The following is an 18,014-nucleotide window of genomic DNA, read 5'->3' as shown; positions in this document are numbered from 1 at the left end:
GCCTGCCCTTAAAGCCACTGGCTGTACTGAGCCCTGAATTTCCAGCAGGAGTTGTTCTCCATCCATGTGGTCAGTGCTAATTTGGCAAGATGATTGTCTGATAGTCTAAAACAAGTCGTTTTTGGAAGGAAATGGTTAATGGGAATCTGATGACAGGCTTCTGTTTTGTATTGTTGCTTGGAACTCTTCTTGCCATCACGCTTATGTAAATGTGAAGCGTTATCACTGCTGCAAACTGTGCATATAAATCGTAAGGTGAATGGAAAGTGGAAAGAAGATGGTTTTGAAGCTCACATCATGTGTTTCTTGACCTAAACTTTACACTGTTGCTAGAAGGATGTACTTACTGTTTTCTTTCCAGTCTGTCTGAGTTAGGCATGGGCGGTGCCTGCGTTCCCCGGTGAGGCCACACTGGTGATATGGGGCAGAGGCGGCCTTTCTTTGGTTCTGTTAATTATCCATTGATCTGGAGAGAATTACGCTGTGTTGATGGAGAGAGTGCAGAGTTCAGCGTCCTCCTTTATAAGTGCTTTTAGGGAGCACAGGTTGCATATAGGTGTTGCTACCTGTTAACTAATGTGTTCTGCTCTCTGATAAGCAGGGAGCTAATAGGCGTTGCCCTGATACCTCCTCATCAGTGCATGGATCAGAGCGGAGGTTTGGAGGTGTAATGGGTGGAGAGTGTCAGTCCCCTCTCTCTGGCAGCAGCCTCCTGCAATGGGATGGTCTGTGCTGCAGGTGGGGGTTGGCAGCAGCATCTCCTGTTCTGCCCTGTGGGTTTGGGGAGGGGAGGTGCCTTGTCTTGGCTGCCAAAAGCAATGGCTTAGGGCTTGGAGAGTGCAGCTCAGGGACACTGCATTCCGTAAATAAATACAGGTTTTCATAACATGGCATGCCCCAGCCCACAGGCACAGATACCTTGTGGGTTTTTTCCCGTTACGTATGAAGGAAATAATGCTGTTGTGCTCACATTAGCTGTGTGTGGTTGCATCGCTGTCTCCTGTACTCCTGCATGAGGATCTGGGACCTATTGCCGGGCCTCCATCGTTTGGCACATGGTGAAGATCTTACCAGATGAGAAATTTCTGCAAGGTTCTTAAAAATCTGTACTTTACCATAGCAGAACAATGCTCTGTGTTTATCTGAGGGGGGAGGGTTTAGACAAGAGATCACTCTGCTGCAGACATGGGTGGGCCTGTTGGCAGCTGTGGCACAGAAGTATGCCCATAGGATGGCAGGGCCCAGCTTCGGCACACTGCTCCTGGGGAGGGATGGCTGCTGGGCATCTGGGGCTGGGGTCCTTCTCTTGTAGGCCGTGTTGTGGTAGTGTTCAGCTGTGATCCAGAAAGGAAATTAACTGATCCCTTTGATGTTTGATATTTTGATGTCTTGTTGTGCAGCAGTTCATGGAACAGAGTGGGTCGGGAGGCATTGGTCACCCAGCCTCTGCTCACTGGAAGGCTCCTGCATCCATCCAGCAGCGCAGGTTGCCTGCTCATAATTTCCAGTATCTGCAGATGGAGGTTTCACCTTTTCTCTGGGCAGCTCCTCACACCTAATCAGCTGCCAGGTGAAACTTCTGCATTGAGAAACATGAGAATTTCCCTTGCTGCAGCTTGTCACTGTAACCTCTTGTCACTTTTTAACCTCTGAAAGAGCCCAGACCCTGCAGTGCATCCCTGCTCTGTGGGGCAGGTGGGTCCCTGTGGCTGTGCCTGGTGGTGTGCGGGGTGAGGAGTGCTGTGATGCAGCACGTGTCTGTGCCCGGGGTGGGATTCTTCAAGTAACATCCGCAAAAGCCCTGTTGACTGCTTTCAATGGTACTGAAGTTTGGGTTTCCAGATTGCTCAGGTGAAGCTTGTGGAGGCACAGCTGTCTTGGAGAATTACTGTGCTGTAATGCAGAATGAAGTGAGCAGCATATGTGGAGTGGTGTGTAGTCTGTTCTGAGTGATGGGTGGGCACTGTGTTGAGCTGTGTCTCTCTAGCTGCCTCACGCAGCAGCACCCAAAATCCAACACAAGTTCTGCTGAGGGAAAAACCACTTCTCTTGGGGGTTATTCTTTTGTATTTTAATGTAATTTTCATAAAAGAGTGGAGTGTTCGGAGGTGATTAGAATGCAAATGAGAGTTTTTGTTACATAGTAGAAAGTGTTCATCTGTGTTGTGGGTATGTTTTAACTACCAACAACTTGCAATTAGGCTTACAGTCTATGATGTGTAATTACTTCATGCAGTTTTCCTTGCAAGTAGCAGCTGTCCCCATACCTTCCTGTGTGCCCGGAGTGCCGCCCGCTGCAGCCCGGCTGGCTCAGTGCACACAGCAGCCTTCCGTCAGCATCCTGGGGAAGGCAGAAGCTCCCATGGTAGTGAAGGCGTTGTTGCCTGCAGAGCTCTGAATGAAACAGACAAAATAACTGAGGCTGAGGACTCACTGCTGGCACAATGTTCTGAAAAGCAAGGGATGGCCTTGCACACAGCCTGCTTCCTTTGTGCCGTTCCCGTTTCTGCAGGGTTAGGAAGGCCTTTGCCTCAAGTTGTGTGTGAGCAGTATGGCTCAGCCATTATTACTATCCCTGCATTTCTTTCTTTCTTCATCTTCTTAGAGTGAAATACTGCCAACCGTCTTCTCTGAAGTTTTGCATTGTGTTGGAGACACTGTTTTTCAGAAACGGGCTTGACATCATCCCCGATCTTATGTTTTTTCCTTTTTTCTAAAGCTGCTTTTAGGAGTATTTGTGCTATCTGCCAAATTAGACCCTCACAAGACAGAAGGACGAGCCCAGCTGGGGAACTCATTAAAGCCATTGCTGCTCTCAGCTCTTGGGCCGCACTCTTCCTTCTCTGGTAGGGAAGGAAGCGTTTCCTGCAGTACCTGCCGTGCTTGGAGCACCGCTCCGTGGTGCCGTGCAGGTCACTGTGCGGCCCTGCAGCAGGCAGCTGCTGCTTTGTCCTTCCCACCCTGCTCGGGTCACAGCGTGCCTCCTGCCGTGCTGCTGCAGCGCTGTGCTCTGCAGCTGGTTTAGCTGAGACCTTGCTTAGAAAAGGTTGAGGTGGTGTGAGTGCCGGTGCTGAAGCAGGGAGGGAATAGGAAGGTGCTGGTAGAGGACTTCTTTGCTCTCCCTGTTCCTCAGCTTGCTCGGCTTTGTGCTGCCCTGGATGTGAGATGAGGGAGGGGCAGCGGAGTGCAGCCCTGAGCTCACAGTGGCCGCGCCTGGCTGAGCAATTCACAGGGAAACTGTCTGAAGTTTATAAAGAATATGGAAACTTGGCATAGTGGTGGGTGCTGTGGGTTTGTTTTGGAGGGAAGGGCTTTTCACAGCAAAGCTCACAAGAAATGCGAGTGCTGTTGATCAGCATCTGAGAGCTTGCATCTAACATGGGGGTAAGCATGAAGGCCGAAGGTGGACAAAGCTGTAAGAAGTATGAGGCTAATCCCCATCCATTTCCTGAAGACCAACTTAAGCAGAGGTAGGGTGGTGAGTAGGTACTTACAGTGACTTGAAGTGTGGTGGTACGCAGCTCAAGGTATGGAAGGAGCCGCGTGGGATGGCACTGTCAGCTTAGTGACAGTGGGTTTCCAGGGCCCTGGGATCTGTCAGAACACTGTGGAGTTAAGTGACTCTTTAACAAAGCCATACAGAACGCTGTGTGAAAGCACAACTGCCTTTTCCAGTGCTGCTGCTGGGGCTTAGTGCTGGAAGTGCTGCTCCTCGTGGCTCAGCTCCGCAGCCACTAACAGAACAGGGGTCATTGCTCTGCCACCCGGCATCGTGCAGTGACTCAGCTTCTGGCAGGAGGAACTTATTTCAGACTCCATTTTGCATGACTAGATACTTATTTTCAAAACTAGGAGCAATCTAAGGAATTAAAACATTAAATCGTTACTACGTGCATAGTAAGTATTTTAGAATTATAGTGCTTTGAAAGCTCAGATTTTACTTTGCAAATTCTGAAAAATAAATGTCTGCCTTTTTGGCTTAATAGAATTATTTGAATAGATGAATGAAAACAAATCTCTTACAGGAGGTGCCAAAGTGCCTTAAGAACTTGTGGTGTGAAGGGCAACAACCTGTGCTGGGTCGGAAACTGCCGAGGTGTAAAACCACTTAAGAGCAGTCATTCACTTCTGTTCTGGGGTGGAAAGAGTTGGCATTATTGTGCCAGAAACCTTTATAATTAGGATTGATGGTGAGTGATAGGTGAGAGATGGTCGCATGTGTGGTGGCTGTGCTGAGAAGGGCCCAGTGTCTCTGCAGGGAGTGCCTGCATTGTGCCACAGGTGATTCGGGATGCAGAGGTACGTGTTTGTCTTCTGTCCTCCTGTGTGGCACGAAGAAGAAGCCGTGTTCTTACAGCCTGTGATCTCTGTGTAGTTTGAAAAGCAGCTGGAGATTGGAGAGTGGGATTTCTTCTTTTTAATTTTTCACAAATCTAAAATAGAAGCAGCTCTCTGCTTTCAGCTGCTTCGGGAGTTGTGTTTTTGTAGGTTGAGGTCCATTAAAATGAGGGGAATGTAAATATGCACATTTCTTTTAAAAGTGGGTGCTGATTCTCAAGGTTAGTACTAGTGCTTGAATGAATACTATGCTTATTTATCTTAAGAAATGTTAGGAATAGGCGGAACAGGGTATCAAAGACTTCTGTTACCCCTAATTGTTCACGGCTGGGGGATGAGAGTACGTCCAGTGTTAGAAAATGGCACAGCTGGATGTCACTGAATCTGAAACTGCCTACTTTTGTCCCTTCCTCGAGTCTTTGCTCTTAGGAAAGTGTTCTGTAGCTGCTCCCAACCTGGTTGGCCAACTGCATCACAGTACTGTTGTTTTGCATACAGCAGTCTAAAAAATAAGTTCAAGTTATTTGCATTGTAACATGATGGATGTCAGCACGTTGTGGAAATATCTGCAGTCGAGCTAAATGCAGGCTGAGCGAAGAGGCTGAAGGTCTTTCCAGATCAGCTGCTCTGGGAGCCTTGCTTTCCTCTCCAGACTGCAGGCTGCATTATTCAGTATTTCAGAGCGATTATCTCTGACTGTGCCCTTGGAATCTTGTTTCCACAGCAACGCGAAGCTGCTGACAAAACATCCCTTTTAAACTTCAGATGGGTCAGTTCTGAGCTGTAATCGTGGTGTCGGCCCGCAGCGCTTCGTGCCTCTGTGTGCTGCGAGTGGCTGCAGGGCAGCACCGGGCTGTGACCCCACAGTGCAGCCGCGGGGCGAGCAGAGGAGGCGGTTGTTTGTCAGCGTCTGTGTGAAGAAACAGCCCTCTGTGGGATGTGGCTGTGGCCAGGAGCTGGCTCCTTTCTCCCAGCAGCTGCGGCGTGCTCTCACTTGTTCCAGCTCCGAAATGAAACGTGTGAAGAAAAGAAATGGGCGGCAGAGCGTGCGGCAGCCTCTGTGGTAGGAGCTGAGCTTTGGTGCCCGTCCTGTACTGCGTGCTGAAAAGCTTTCCTGCCTTGGGAAGGCGTTAATGGCAGAGGCTCGGTTTGCCTGGCTCCTGCGGCCAGAGGCGGCCCTGCCCTGGAGCTGGACCGCGGTGCCCGGGCTGTGCAGCCATCAGGGCTGGCTCAGAGCAGCACGGCGCGGCTCCCTGGGCCGTACGTGCTCATCTGTTTGCTTTGTGCTGCTGTGTGGGATGTTCTGTTTAGTCAAAACTTTGTCATGTATTTACCTTAAATCTATTACCATAATACTGGGAATGATAAACGGTAGCACTAGGGCATGTATTGATTTGTACGTGGTGTCTGGAAAGGATCTGGCTAATGGTGCTGCTGCAGGTTGTCACAGGATGGTAGCTGTGGCTTGAAATAGTAATAATGTATATGCTGGAGTTGGGCTGTTGCAAAATCTATGTTTAATTTTATCATGTTACAGATAAATAGCATTCACAGCTGTGGTTGCATCAGCTGGTGAAGCTGCACATCATGATGGGTATAAATCCTTCCTTTTGAATACGTAGTGCTGGTAATGAGATACGCCATCATGGGAGTAACCCAGAGCCCGTAGGGTGCGATGTGCAGCGGTGGGTATATGTTAAGGGTTGTAAACCAGAAGCTATGGATTGGCACTTAGAAGATTCTGGTATAGGAACTGGAATTCCCAGTTCACGGATCTCTGAAAAGCCAGCAGGTTCTTGGCTCTGGGAGGCAGTGCTGGTTGGCTGCTGCAGTGAAAATGACCACACTTACAAGATCCAGCAGAGCCTGGTTAGGCTGTGCACAGTGGGACAGCACTTCCAGAATGTGGATTATCTAAATTTAGGACGTGCTTTGGGATGTATATATGAAGCTATTTCTTCTTGAACTGTAGGGGGAGCCCAGGCAATTGTTTGTCATAAGATTAGATCTCTAATTCTGGCTAAGGCTGATTAAGGTGAATCCTGTGCTAGGTAGTAAGCAAGCTCTTCATTAACTGCAGTGAGTTTTTTCATTGGGGTTTTGGATTTGCATTTCCTGTCACTGCCAATGGACTCTGAGCAATGTGTTCTGTGTTCCTTCAGCTGCTCTGGGGAGCAGCACTGTTGGTAAAGGATTGTGAGGAGTAGGAGGGGCTGTGGGAAATGGTTGGGTCTGGCTTGCAGAGTACTCAGTTATCTTAGTATGCAGTGATTCCTATGTCATGACATTATGTAGCAGTGTGTAATCTCATAGGCTGAATATGGGTGCGGTTGTAGCACGTGTGTGAGTGGGAACACGTGACTTCAGTGCTGCTGAATTCAGTCTCCTGGGTACCTTTCATGGATAAGGACCTGGTCTTCTGCCTAAATTACAGGGAAGAGATTGAAGCTGTTAGTGGTCTAACCTGTCTTCTGTGTCTTTTAATATCAGCATCTTTGGGGCCTTCTTCGTGACCAACCTTTATGTGAGAATCAGCAGCGTAGACAGACATCCAGTATTGCAAGGGATTAAGGCTTTATTTAAGCAGCATCAAGTTGTACACGTTGGGCATTTTGCTTTGCTCTACTTGTCATAGCTGCTCCTGGCTGATACATACGGCTCTTCATTGTGAGAGCAAAATAGGCTTCAGTCAATACAAAGAAGAGAATAAGCTTATTTAAAACAATAAAATGATCTGTAAAATTCCTTTATTTCATTCCCAAGTACAGGCTGTTCACGCTTAAGAATTTCTAGCTTTGTTTTGTGCTGGTGACTTCCTGTACTGGCCTGCTGGAAACACCTGGGGGGGCATCCTGATCAGCCCAGAGAGCTGCCACTGGGGAGGTGGCATTTTGTTATTGTTTGGTTTGGGACTTGTGAGCGGCTGCTGTATTGGATGCACATATGTACTAACAGCAGGTGTAATGAATACTTACTGTGTGGGATTTCAGAGCACTGGAGTGTGGAGCACTGGAGGAGTTTGGTGTTTCCTGAGGCGTGTAACATTTGCACTTGGTCTGTGCTTAAAGATGAGTCTAAGCAAGTCAAAGTGATTCTGTGTGTTGGGGGGGAAAGGGGGGAGGAGAAGGGATGTCACTGTACGTATATGAGCAATATGAATTTACTGGCAGCATAAATTCTATATCGTTTTTGGCAATAAAAGTGAGAAATGTAAATGTTTTCACATACTGAAGGTACAGTGCTGTCTCAGAAACATGTTATTGCACCATAAATGTGCTTTGTGGTAGAAGAATCTTGAAGGAGCCAGACATCAGAGTTCCTTTCAGTCGTCCTCTTCTGATTGGATTTTCGTATTTCATTCCGGCTCACCTGCTTGCCAGGTGCTGCGTAAGGCCAGGAAAGAACGTCCTGGGATCTGATGGTAAAAAATCCGTAGGATGAAAAGCGTGGTCAGCTGGCAGCATGGCTGTATTTTCATGTGAAATAGCCACGGCCAACAAATGTCTAAATATGAGCTTGATAAGTATTTTTTAAGAGTTCTAAAGTAGTGAATAAAAAGAAATCTGACAGGAACAAGATATCCTTATATATTAAAAATCATGAACATTTAAATTCTAGTTATATTAAAAGCATATGGTAATGTAATTAAAGAGAAATTATTGTAATGAGATGCTTTGCCATTTATATAAACAAGACCTTAAAGAACATGCTAGAACAGCCTTGTAACCATTCATAGCCTTTTTGCTCAGTAATAACTGAGGCTGTGGTTTGGAGATCTCTGCCTTCTGCAGAGCCTCACTGCTGGGCTGGGGCGGTGACATTCCTCGTGGGTGGGTGGGCAGTCTGAGCAGGAGGCCTGAGCTCCTGTATTGGTGCAGCTCTGAACGCTGCCCTGTGCCCTAAGTGTGGCCTCAGTGCGTTTGTTGATGCTGGGCACCATCAGTGCTGCGGGGCTGCTCCTTGCTTCCCTTCATGTGAGTATTTTATTTTCTGGAATATTTATTTCTTTGCTGTCTTTGGAATTGAAATGGGAGAGGTGTCTTCACAAGTTCCCCATTCCCTTGTTTTTGGAGATGCAGAAAATGCAGTTCAGTGGAGGAGTGAGACACTGTAGGATTCTGCTGCTTGAAAGATGGCTTCAGAGAGCTTTTCCAAAGTGAATGGGTTAACTCAGGGTTAACTTCTTGTCTAAAATTTCTTCTTGATCATGGTGTACAGGAAAAGAGTCAAACTTAATTTTTCCACGGGGCAGTGAAGGAGGTGAATGTGTCTGTCTTTGTTCGGATACTTGGGACTCAGCAGGCTAAAAGTTGGCTTCCAAAGGTCGTGACCTGTAGGTACCCAAGTAAGTTGAAGAACAGAAAAAATATTGTTGCGCTGTCATCAAATTAAAAGATGTGTGTTACTGTCTACTTCTTTTGATAAAAATAAATGTAAAAACAAGCGAGCAGTCCTTGCATTTGGTAGAATTAACATTCTTGCTTTCTGAATTGAATGAATGAATTTTAACTTTTAACACGAATTATTGATTCTGTTCTAGTTCTGCCTACGATAATGTCAACAAAGTTCGAGTTGCTATAAAGAAAATCAGTCCTTTTGAGCATCAGACATACTGCCAGAGAACTCTGAGAGAGATAAAGATCTTACTGCGCTTCAGGCATGAGAATATTATCGGAATAAATGATATTATCAGAGCTCCAACCATTGAACAAATGAAAGACGTGTATCCTTTCAAAATCTGTTATGCTTAGTGATTGATACCTCCTTCTCTGTTTTCTTTAGATCACTCTTCATCCTTATCCTTACCAAATTTTAATAAAAGCTGGCTTTTATTACTTTAAACTGGAATGGAAGTTCATAGTATTTGATGGATTTGTAGATGCATTGGTTGATAGGTTTGATTCCTAGATAAGCACGAGGTTTTTTTTTTTCCCTCCACATTTAAAAAAAAAAAATTCCAAGGCAAAGAACTCAATGTACATTTAGTCCAGTCAGTCTTTGAACTACAGTCACTGTATGCAGAACCTTTGTTACAACTGTCAGATTGCTCCAAGGAGAAAATGGAATGGTAAAGCTCTGATGTAAGTGTCTAAGATTTTCCTAAAGAATGGAAAGGATACATTTGGGGTAGGGGATAAATGAGGCCAAACATCCCTCCACTCTCACTCTAGCCTTGCAGTGCTTCTTGAATATATGAAGTCTGAAACTCCACACGAGCTGGTAAACGCGTACTCATTGTTGGCTTCATGTGTATATCTAACATCAAGGCTGTTACAGCTGAGAGGTTCTGCCCGTGATACCAAGATTAGTTTGGAGTCAACTCGCATCATTTCACTAAGTCTGTATATATTGTTTCCTATTGGCTTCACAGATTTTCACAGATGTCTGCCTTTTTAAAAGCACGAGGCGTTGAATTGAATCTAGGTCAAATGTTCTCACTTCACTAATTAGCAGTGTGCTCTTTGAGCTCAGTCTTCTGTGGGATTCTGAGGTTGCATTTCTGTGGCTGCTGGCTGCTGTAGGTGTGTGCTCTTAAAAAGATGTCCAGATTGTGTGGGGTGATTGGAGCATGCAAAGGAGGGGATGGAAATGCCCAGCTGAAATGGCAGTAGTAGTGGCTGTGTTTGGGGTTGTGGGTTTGTTAGTTTTTTTAATCCAGTTTTGGTGGAAAACTGTCATGGAACTACACTCTGAGAGTTTTGGAGCTGAGTTGAATTAAAGGAAAGGAAATTTTGGCTCAATTCATTTTTGTCAAAGCAGAATTAAATCTTTTAATTTTAATTTCAGTCTTAGGAAAGAATAATGTGATGAAAGATCTGGAATTTAATTTGAGCGCAAACAGTCTTTGCTTACCAATATAATATGATAAACATATAGTAAAGGAGAACATTTTGGAAGTGGCAGAGACTGATCAGAAGTGATTGGATTTTCCATCTTGAAGTGTTTGTAGAGCAGAAAGCTAATAGCTTATTACTCATGAAATGAAAACAACTTGTATTTCTTGGCAAGCAGGATAGAAAGCTAGTCACCGTAAGATTCCAATAAAGATCAGTCTCTAATATAAGGAAATAGTTTGATTATGTCCACGTGCTGGTGCCTCTTAATTCTCTGAGGGTCTCTATCATGTATCAGGATTGATTTGATTCAAAGTCTGTAAAGCAAGAATCAACCAAATAGTTCCAATTGTGAAGCAAATAAAAAAAAAGAAAAAAAATAGTTTTAGAAGTTTCATTTGGTACTGTATGTTGATATTTAATGTGCCACCAGCTTTGTTTTGCTGCCTTACATCTGATTCCTTACAGATACATTGTGCAAGACCTTATGGAAACAGATCTTTACAAGCTCTTAAAGACTCAACACCTCAGCAACGACCACATTTGTTATTTCCTTTACCAGATTCTGAGAGGGTTGAAATATATCCATTCAGCCAATGTGCTTCATCGTGACCTCAAACCTTCGAATTTGCTGCTCAATACCACTTGTGATCTCAAGGTTAGTGGAAATTTCTTAAAAATTTTGCTCCTATGGTCTTCATCAACTATATAATCTGATATAACTGTGAACAACTATGAATGTGATAGTGTTATTGGGGATTAATGTGATTTTTGTTGTGGAAAGGTTGCCAAATCATTATTAATTTTCATAAAATGATGTTTGAGAACTGTGCTCTGTTATACTGTTCTAATGAATGCGTCGCTGTTTCCATCTGGAGGCTGACTTTGAAACAGCCTCTTTAAAAGCTGGTGAAAATACCAATCTGTAACACTGTTGTGTTTACTTGGAAGGTAAGCTGACAGTTGTGTGTATTTCAAGTCTTGAATCCCTGTATTAAAACTGTTGATCATTCTGAGATGGAAAAGTACTTCATAATAGCAGACAACCAAAATGATATGTTAAAGTCAGTGCTGATTGGAAGCAAAGCAATCAACTGGGGACAGAGCATTGCTAATTTGCGTTATCAGTCATGGGTTCTTTATGAATTAATACTGCAGATAGATGATCTTAGAGCTGTTACACTTCTTGGAAAATGTTACCTTTTGTTTAGTGGCATTCAGTAAAGCAAATCAAGTGCGAAGAATGAGAACAGAAATAAAGAACAAAACAGAAAACACACCTTGCTGTAACTTTCTGCTCGTGTGATTGTAACTGTCACACTTCTCCCTGTGACGGTCTTCCAAAAAGAGGTGACCAGGATTTCAGGGTGCTCCTACCCAAATGAAGAAGAGCTGTGTTTAGCCTAGGTCTTCCCATCTGGAACGTACTGCTTCAGTAAAGAATGAACATAATAGAGATGGATGAGGTTCTTAGTGGCAAGGAGAGGTAGTGAACTATCACTGTCCTTAGCTATTGAAAATAAAAACTGGATGGGGCAAATGAAAGAAGCAGCTGGCATGCTCAAAGTGAATGGATGTAGTAGTTAACATTCAGCTTTTTTAAGGTGTGGAAATTGGTACATAGAGTAGTGTGACTTACACACCAATCAGGTAATGAGAAGAAAAAGATTTTGAATGCTACCTCTGGTTTAGAATTCCGTGGTGGCAAGTGTGTGGAAAATGAGAGACTTGCGGAGAGCCGTGGGAGCACGTTTCCTCATACACATCAAGTACTTCCAAGTATTTACTGTTGGCTACTGATGGAATGAGGTCGGAGTTTACGTGGCTTTGATCTGATGTGGTACAACTGTTCTGTTACATGCTGTCTTCCCCCCTAATTACACTTATTTTTTTATAGTGGCTCTAACACGCTAATTAAAAAACACAGTAGTAACAACTGACCCTCTGCAGAATGTGAACCGGCTGCTGGCCATACAAGTTTGTCAGAATTCCAAGAAAAATCTTTGCTGCTTTAATGCTCTTTACACTGGTCCGTTCTAAATACTGACCGCTCCATTAGTTTGCTTTGTATTCCCACTGCTCCTTGTCTGCCTTTGCCAACACATCCTGCTGGACAAGTCGCTCTGCCTCTTGCTGTGGGACTGCAGTAGCTGTTGTCACATCAGAGTTCCTCAAGGCATTAACCCCTTCATGAAAGAAATGGGATAAAATCTGTAGTAGAAGCAGGAAAGAAAAGTGTGAGCGTAGCTGTGTGTGTGCAGTTAAAGGAAGAAGTGTTTTAAGACAAGTAAGATGCTCATAAAAAGTAAATTAAGTTTGCTGGGCACCAGCGTATGAGCTCAGTAAATACTGCTCTGATTTCTTTCTTGGGTATTAAAAAGAGCATGCCTCTGCAATGTGTGCTTTCCTAGTGCAGAATGTGGTAGTCTGTATGACAGAGCAAATGCTTTTTCTTAACCTAAAGGGAACTGTGGTGTTGTTATTACCACATCTGAAGTGTAAACAATGGAATTGAAAAGAAAGTGTGTGTTGGGCCTTGTCTGGTGAGCACTGATTTGTGCTGACTTGTTTCTTCTAGGGCTGTTCTGCCAGTCTGTGTTATGCACATGTGCATGCTTACAAAGTGATCATTGCACAGTGTCCCATGAAAATGAACAGCTTTAAGTCATGTTTTCAGGGGAATGAAAATAGAAATTTTATTCCTCTTAAGTGTTAACACTGTTAATTGTTCTTTAATGGCATTGTGACAGAGAGCTGCTGTGCTGTCTTTACTTATGTTTCCAGTTTCCTTATTTTCTCTTTGGAGGAAGGACAGTAAATGGCTCTGAAAGCCATGGAGCCTCCTTATCAGTGTGGATAAAAACACTTTCTCCTTTTTGCCCATCTCACTAGTGTACATCAGAGATGATTTTTTTTCATGATTATATAAAATTATTTTCCTGGCATAGGATTGAGAAATGTTCTCTTGTGGGTTTTTGTGCTCATGCTTCCTTCAGCAACCTGTAATCTCTCCAGTATGCCATTATCTCGTGATGGTTTTTTTGCAAAGCTACACTGTTGTAATGGTACTTTTCGTAACATGGGGTTTTGAACTGTTCTTCAAGTGTGTTGGTCATTAATTCTTTTTGTTGTTGGAGAGCTTAATCTCTTTTTTTTTTTTTTTTTTTGTAAAATTCAAATAAGTTGGAGTGGTATGCTTTACCCCTTCCTGGCGGATACAATGTTAAATGAGTCCATAGCAGAGCATAAACTATGCCTGCAAGCTGTTCAGACTACTTATTCTCCTTGACCTGTTTGGGGCCTTATCCAAATAGCCTTTTTGTATTTGAGTTGCAAATATTTTTTCCAACCTTTGTGAGATAATTTATTTCTGGAAGTATGTGCTAGCATCACTGTCCTTGTAAGTGTAACATCGTAAGTGGGGTGACTTAGAAATATTGCAGTATGGGGAACTGTATGTATGTATGTCTAATATGCTTGCTCTTTTTTTTTTCTTTTTAATTTAAAACCAGATTTGTGACTTTGGACTGGCTCGTGTTGCAGATCCTGACCATGATCACACAGGATTCCTGACAGAGTATGTGGCCACGCGTTGGTACAGGGCTCCTGAAATCATGCTGAATTCTAAGGTAAGAACTGCAGTGTGCTGCTGTGGTGCTTCTGTTGTTCATTATTCACTTGTGAGCAATAAATTTTTCTTTTCCCTGCCCCCTCTGGATTGTGGTTGGTTGGTTTGTTTGTTTGTTTACAATTGGAGCTCATGTATAATGTTGAGGGAACAGAGAAATGGATTTACAACATAGCTATTGGTTTGTGGTAAATTTGGGATTTCAGATACAATTATTGGATACTACAGCTGAGTAGAGATGTGCTTGAGTCCCCATCTGCCTCATCTCTTGCCATTCACAAGACTTTATTCTGTCAGATGCTCTCTTTTGTAGAGCAGGACAGAAATGCTGGTGATGAGGGCACTTCAGTGTATTCAAGAAGGTTTGCAAGTATTGCCTTAGTGTTAATCTTGACATCTTTGTTTAGATTTAGAATGTATATTGAGGGTGAGTCTTATTTTGAAGACGTGATCTTTGCTGTATGTCAATCCTAAATGTGTTCTTAAAGTCTTAATCAAATCATCCTTTTGTTTTTTTAATACTTGAAATTATTCTTACATTCTTCTATGCCTTTGTTAAAGTCAATCTGTTTTCTTATGATGCAGTGGGTAACCTCCATAGCCTTTGCAGAAGTTACCACAGCGGTACACTTGGTAGTGTCAGTGTGACAGCTCTCTGTCTTCTGTATTCCTTAAAGGCTTTGTAGGAAAACTGTTTCATTGGTTGTTCAGATTGATTTTTTTTATTATTATTTTTTTGCAGCAATGTGCATGTAGAAAATAATTATCTGCTTAGTTGAGTTCTTAGGCTCCTTATATTTTTAAATTTCCATTGCGGCTGTAAGCATAGGGCAGCTTGCCTTTATTCCTGGATTATCAGCAGCTTTTACAAGAAGATATCTCATGTGTTTCTCAGGAGGTACGCAGTGCATGATGTTCCTGGTCAATGACCTGATTTCTTTCAGAATTAGTGTGTAGAAAACAAGCAGTCAATGATAGGATGGTGAGAAGCTGGTGCTGAGCAAGCAGTGGGTTCAGCGGTGGCTTGTTTTGTGCGAGCTCCTTGCTGGTGGGAGGGGAGCAGCAGGCTATGGGAGGGTAAGGTGAGGGCATTTCTGAGGCCAGTGGTTCTTGAGGTGGAGTTGCCTGTGTATTACCCAGGCACCAAGGTGGATACATAAGAAAAGGCTTTGATTCCAAAGTGTATAACACAAGTTACTCATCTGAAGATGTTGTTTGTTCCATTCTTCTTATCACAGTATTTGGCCTTCTCACATCATCTTTACTTCTTACTTTCCCACTGTGTTTACAGATCAGCTAACCAGCAATCCGTATTGCCCTTTCACTCCCTTGGTGGTGAAGGTTTCTTACTGACCTATGTGTGGCTTTTTCCTGCTGCTCATGTGTTCAGCGTAATGCTGGGAACTGCAGTAACCTTGACGCTCTAAACTTCTAAGAGTCAAGTTAGTGTAAGGCCTGTTAATGAAATCTGTTGATGTAAATTGGCTATAGAATTAGGGAGTCTCACAAATATATATCGTTGGTCCTATGTACAGCTAAACCTATTGAATCCTTTTGGAAGAGTGTACATTGCTTATTTCAGGTTTTGCTACTCATTTGAAGCAGTATTTTTGATCTACAGTTCTTAATTATTTCGTTATATACCAGAAAAATTGAACAGCATGAACAGGCATGGCACATTTAAACAGTTTCAGTGCATTTGTACTAAAGTAATGTGTTACTGCAGTTATGCAAAAATATATTTGATTAAAAGTTTTTTGTTTTGCTTTGCTTGCAGGGTTACACCAAGTCTATTGACATCTGGTCAGTAGGCTGTATTCTGGCAGAGATGCTCTCCAACAGACCCATCTTTCCAGGAAAACACTACCTTGACCAACTTAACCATATCCTTGGTAAGTTTTACATAATAACATTTCCTCATCCATCCACTTCTCTTCATCTTTTCTACCAGATGGACCAATCTGGGTCACCCATTTTTTTTCTTTTAATCTTTCAGTTCCTTTACTCTATATATTGTCCTTTACTCTAATCCATGGTAAACATTCTGTGTATTCTGTGCACGTGGTGTGGATTCTTCTTTGCAGCACTTTTAATGTTGGCTCTTAGGAAACGTGATATGACTGCTATAATGTGACTTTCATAGGAGTGCAGTACTGTTTGTGTTTTTATTTTTATAGGTATACTTGGATCCCCTTCCCAAGAAGATTTGAATTGTATAATAAATTTAAAAGCCAGAAACTATTTGCTTTCCCTACCACACAAAAATAAGGTACCATGGAACAGGCTGTTTCCGAATGCTGACCCCAAAGGTATTTTATTCTCTATTACATTGGATCAGATTTTCAAAAGTGGAAATGAGCGCCAAAATCAGTGGCAGAATGGGATATTTTTTAGAACCACTTTATAGACTTTTAGAGCCACTATATAGAATTTATTTGAGTTGGAGTTAGAACATCGGGGTCTGTCCTGTATCAGATGTAAGATAATGAACCAAGCATGAAACTCCTCTCTTGTTCTTAAACAAGTCAAAAATTGCGTTATGGTCTTTAACTTTGTAAAAGGTGGGAATCCCAGCTGTTGTTGTCTTAGAAAGTCATATCATATTCAGATATGAAGTGTTGACATTGGAGTTTTACAGTTTGTTTTGTTATATAACTGATGTTTCCTTCTAGCTTCTACTTTGTGTAGTTCAAGGATTACTGTATGCACGGCACAGCTCTCATACTTGTTCTGACACAGTGCATGTCACCTGAGGTTTTTGAACTGATAAAATAATTTGCTTTCAGTGAATATGATCAGAAGTGTCATGAAAAAGCTGATTTCTGCAGCTGAAACAGTAGAGCCGATCATCCTTATTGAGCGAAACAGCAGTGATTTATTCTGTTTTTATAACTGTGCTCGTCAGTGTGAGAAATTTTTACTGGGGTTTTTGACAGCTTAAATGACAGTGAAGCTCATGTGCTTAGCTGCTGGGGAACATGCAGTCACTGTGACTTCGTAGCACCTTTCCATCTAAACCTTCAGAGCAGCTTTAACAGAGCAGGTTTTCAGAAAGCTCTTTGCCATTGTTTCAGTGGGAAGCAGCGTGCACAACATGCTTTGGCATGGAGAAAGCAGGGGGGTTTCTGGGTCTGTGAAAACAGGCCTTCCAAAGGGTATATGATTTTCTATACTTGTTCTTAAAATGTGCCAGAGCCGAAGGAAACTGTAATTTAGGAATGCTGATAAGATGGACAAAAAAAGACGCACTGCCCAACTCAGAGGAAGCATTTTGCTGTTTCTGTTGCTGCTACTGCTGTAAATGAAAATTAGCACAAAACTTAGGGAAGCTTGTTTTTCTTATGTAATATCTGTAGCATTTATTGTACTTAGCTATTTGAAGTGTGTATTAAGCTCTTGTTTGCTTGTTTTTTCATCTTAGCACTTGATTTGTTGGATAAAATGTTGACCTTTAATCCTCATAAGCGAATTGAAGTGGAACAAGCTTTAGCCCATCCCTATCTGGAACAGTATTATGATCCAAGTGATGAGGTAAAAACATTGTTAAAACGTGAATCTTGTTGATAAAGTGATACAATGTGTTATTTTCTTCATTAGTTTATGGACAATGTTTCTACTTGTGGAATGAAGAGTGGATGATATCATTTTACCAATGTGGTTAGAAATATATATTCTGCTTCCCAGTGGAAATTTAGAGTAGTATTTCGAGCCCTAACAATAGCTCAAGTGTTCCAAATCGAGACAAATAGTAAGCAGTTGAAGAGCTGTATGTGCTCTTTACATCTGAAAATAATGCTGCTACTTTTTAGACATCTTTCAACAAATTTTAATCTTTTGTCGCAAAGTTTAAACTTTGCAACTCTTTTAAGTAGTGTATTACACTTTATATCACAGACCTAACATGATCAAGAAGGTTGTTATTCTCTTGCTCTTTACAAGAGAATATAAGCAGTAACTTATATCAAGTGGCCCTTATAGACCGAGAAGTCTTGCTTGTATTTAGAGATAAAAAGAAGTTGTTTAAATGTTTGTTTAATAAAAATAAGAGGAAAAAAGTCAGCCTGATTAACTGAAATTAATGTCCTGCTTTTGTTTTGATCCAGTGCTACATTTTGGAGGCACAACACAAAAATAAATATATGCTAAGGATACTATTATGAAAATGGAATTTCTCAGTTCACTGTGGTTTTATTTCATAATGGCTGAGATGAGGC

At 42.5% G+C, this 18,014-nt stretch overlaps 1 protein-coding gene across 3 annotated transcripts in view; it reads left to right on the top strand.

Annotated features, from left to right (window-relative positions):
* Positions 1-18,014, top strand: part of MAPK1 (mitogen-activated protein kinase 1) — a 32,395-nt gene that overhangs the window by 2,693 nt on the left and 11,688 nt on the right. For 2 of the 3 annotated variants that reach the window (XM_031592839.2, XM_031592838.2), the window contains exons 2-7: positions 8,879-9,061; positions 10,641-10,830; positions 13,685-13,801; positions 15,578-15,692; positions 15,978-16,109; positions 17,222-17,331. In XM_031592839.2, the coding sequence (XP_031448699.1) occupies positions 8,879-9,061; positions 10,641-10,830; positions 13,685-13,801; positions 15,578-15,692; positions 15,978-16,109; positions 17,222-17,331 (847 nt within the window). Of the gene's footprint in view, positions 1-3,970; positions 5,402-8,878; positions 9,062-10,640; positions 10,831-13,684; positions 13,802-15,577; positions 15,693-15,977; positions 16,110-17,221; positions 17,332-18,014 lie in introns of those variants that run through there. The other variant, XM_031592840.2, reaches the window with a different exon arrangement.

This window comes from Phasianus colchicus, chromosome 18 (genome assembly GCF_987193195.1).
Source record: "Phasianus colchicus chromosome 18, bPhaCol1.hap1.1, whole genome shotgun sequence".
Taxonomy (NCBI): Eukaryota; Metazoa; Chordata; class Aves; order Galliformes; family Phasianidae; genus Phasianus; species Phasianus colchicus.
Note: the sequence above shows the minus strand (reverse complement) of the source record. Positions and strands in the feature narration are given on the sequence as shown.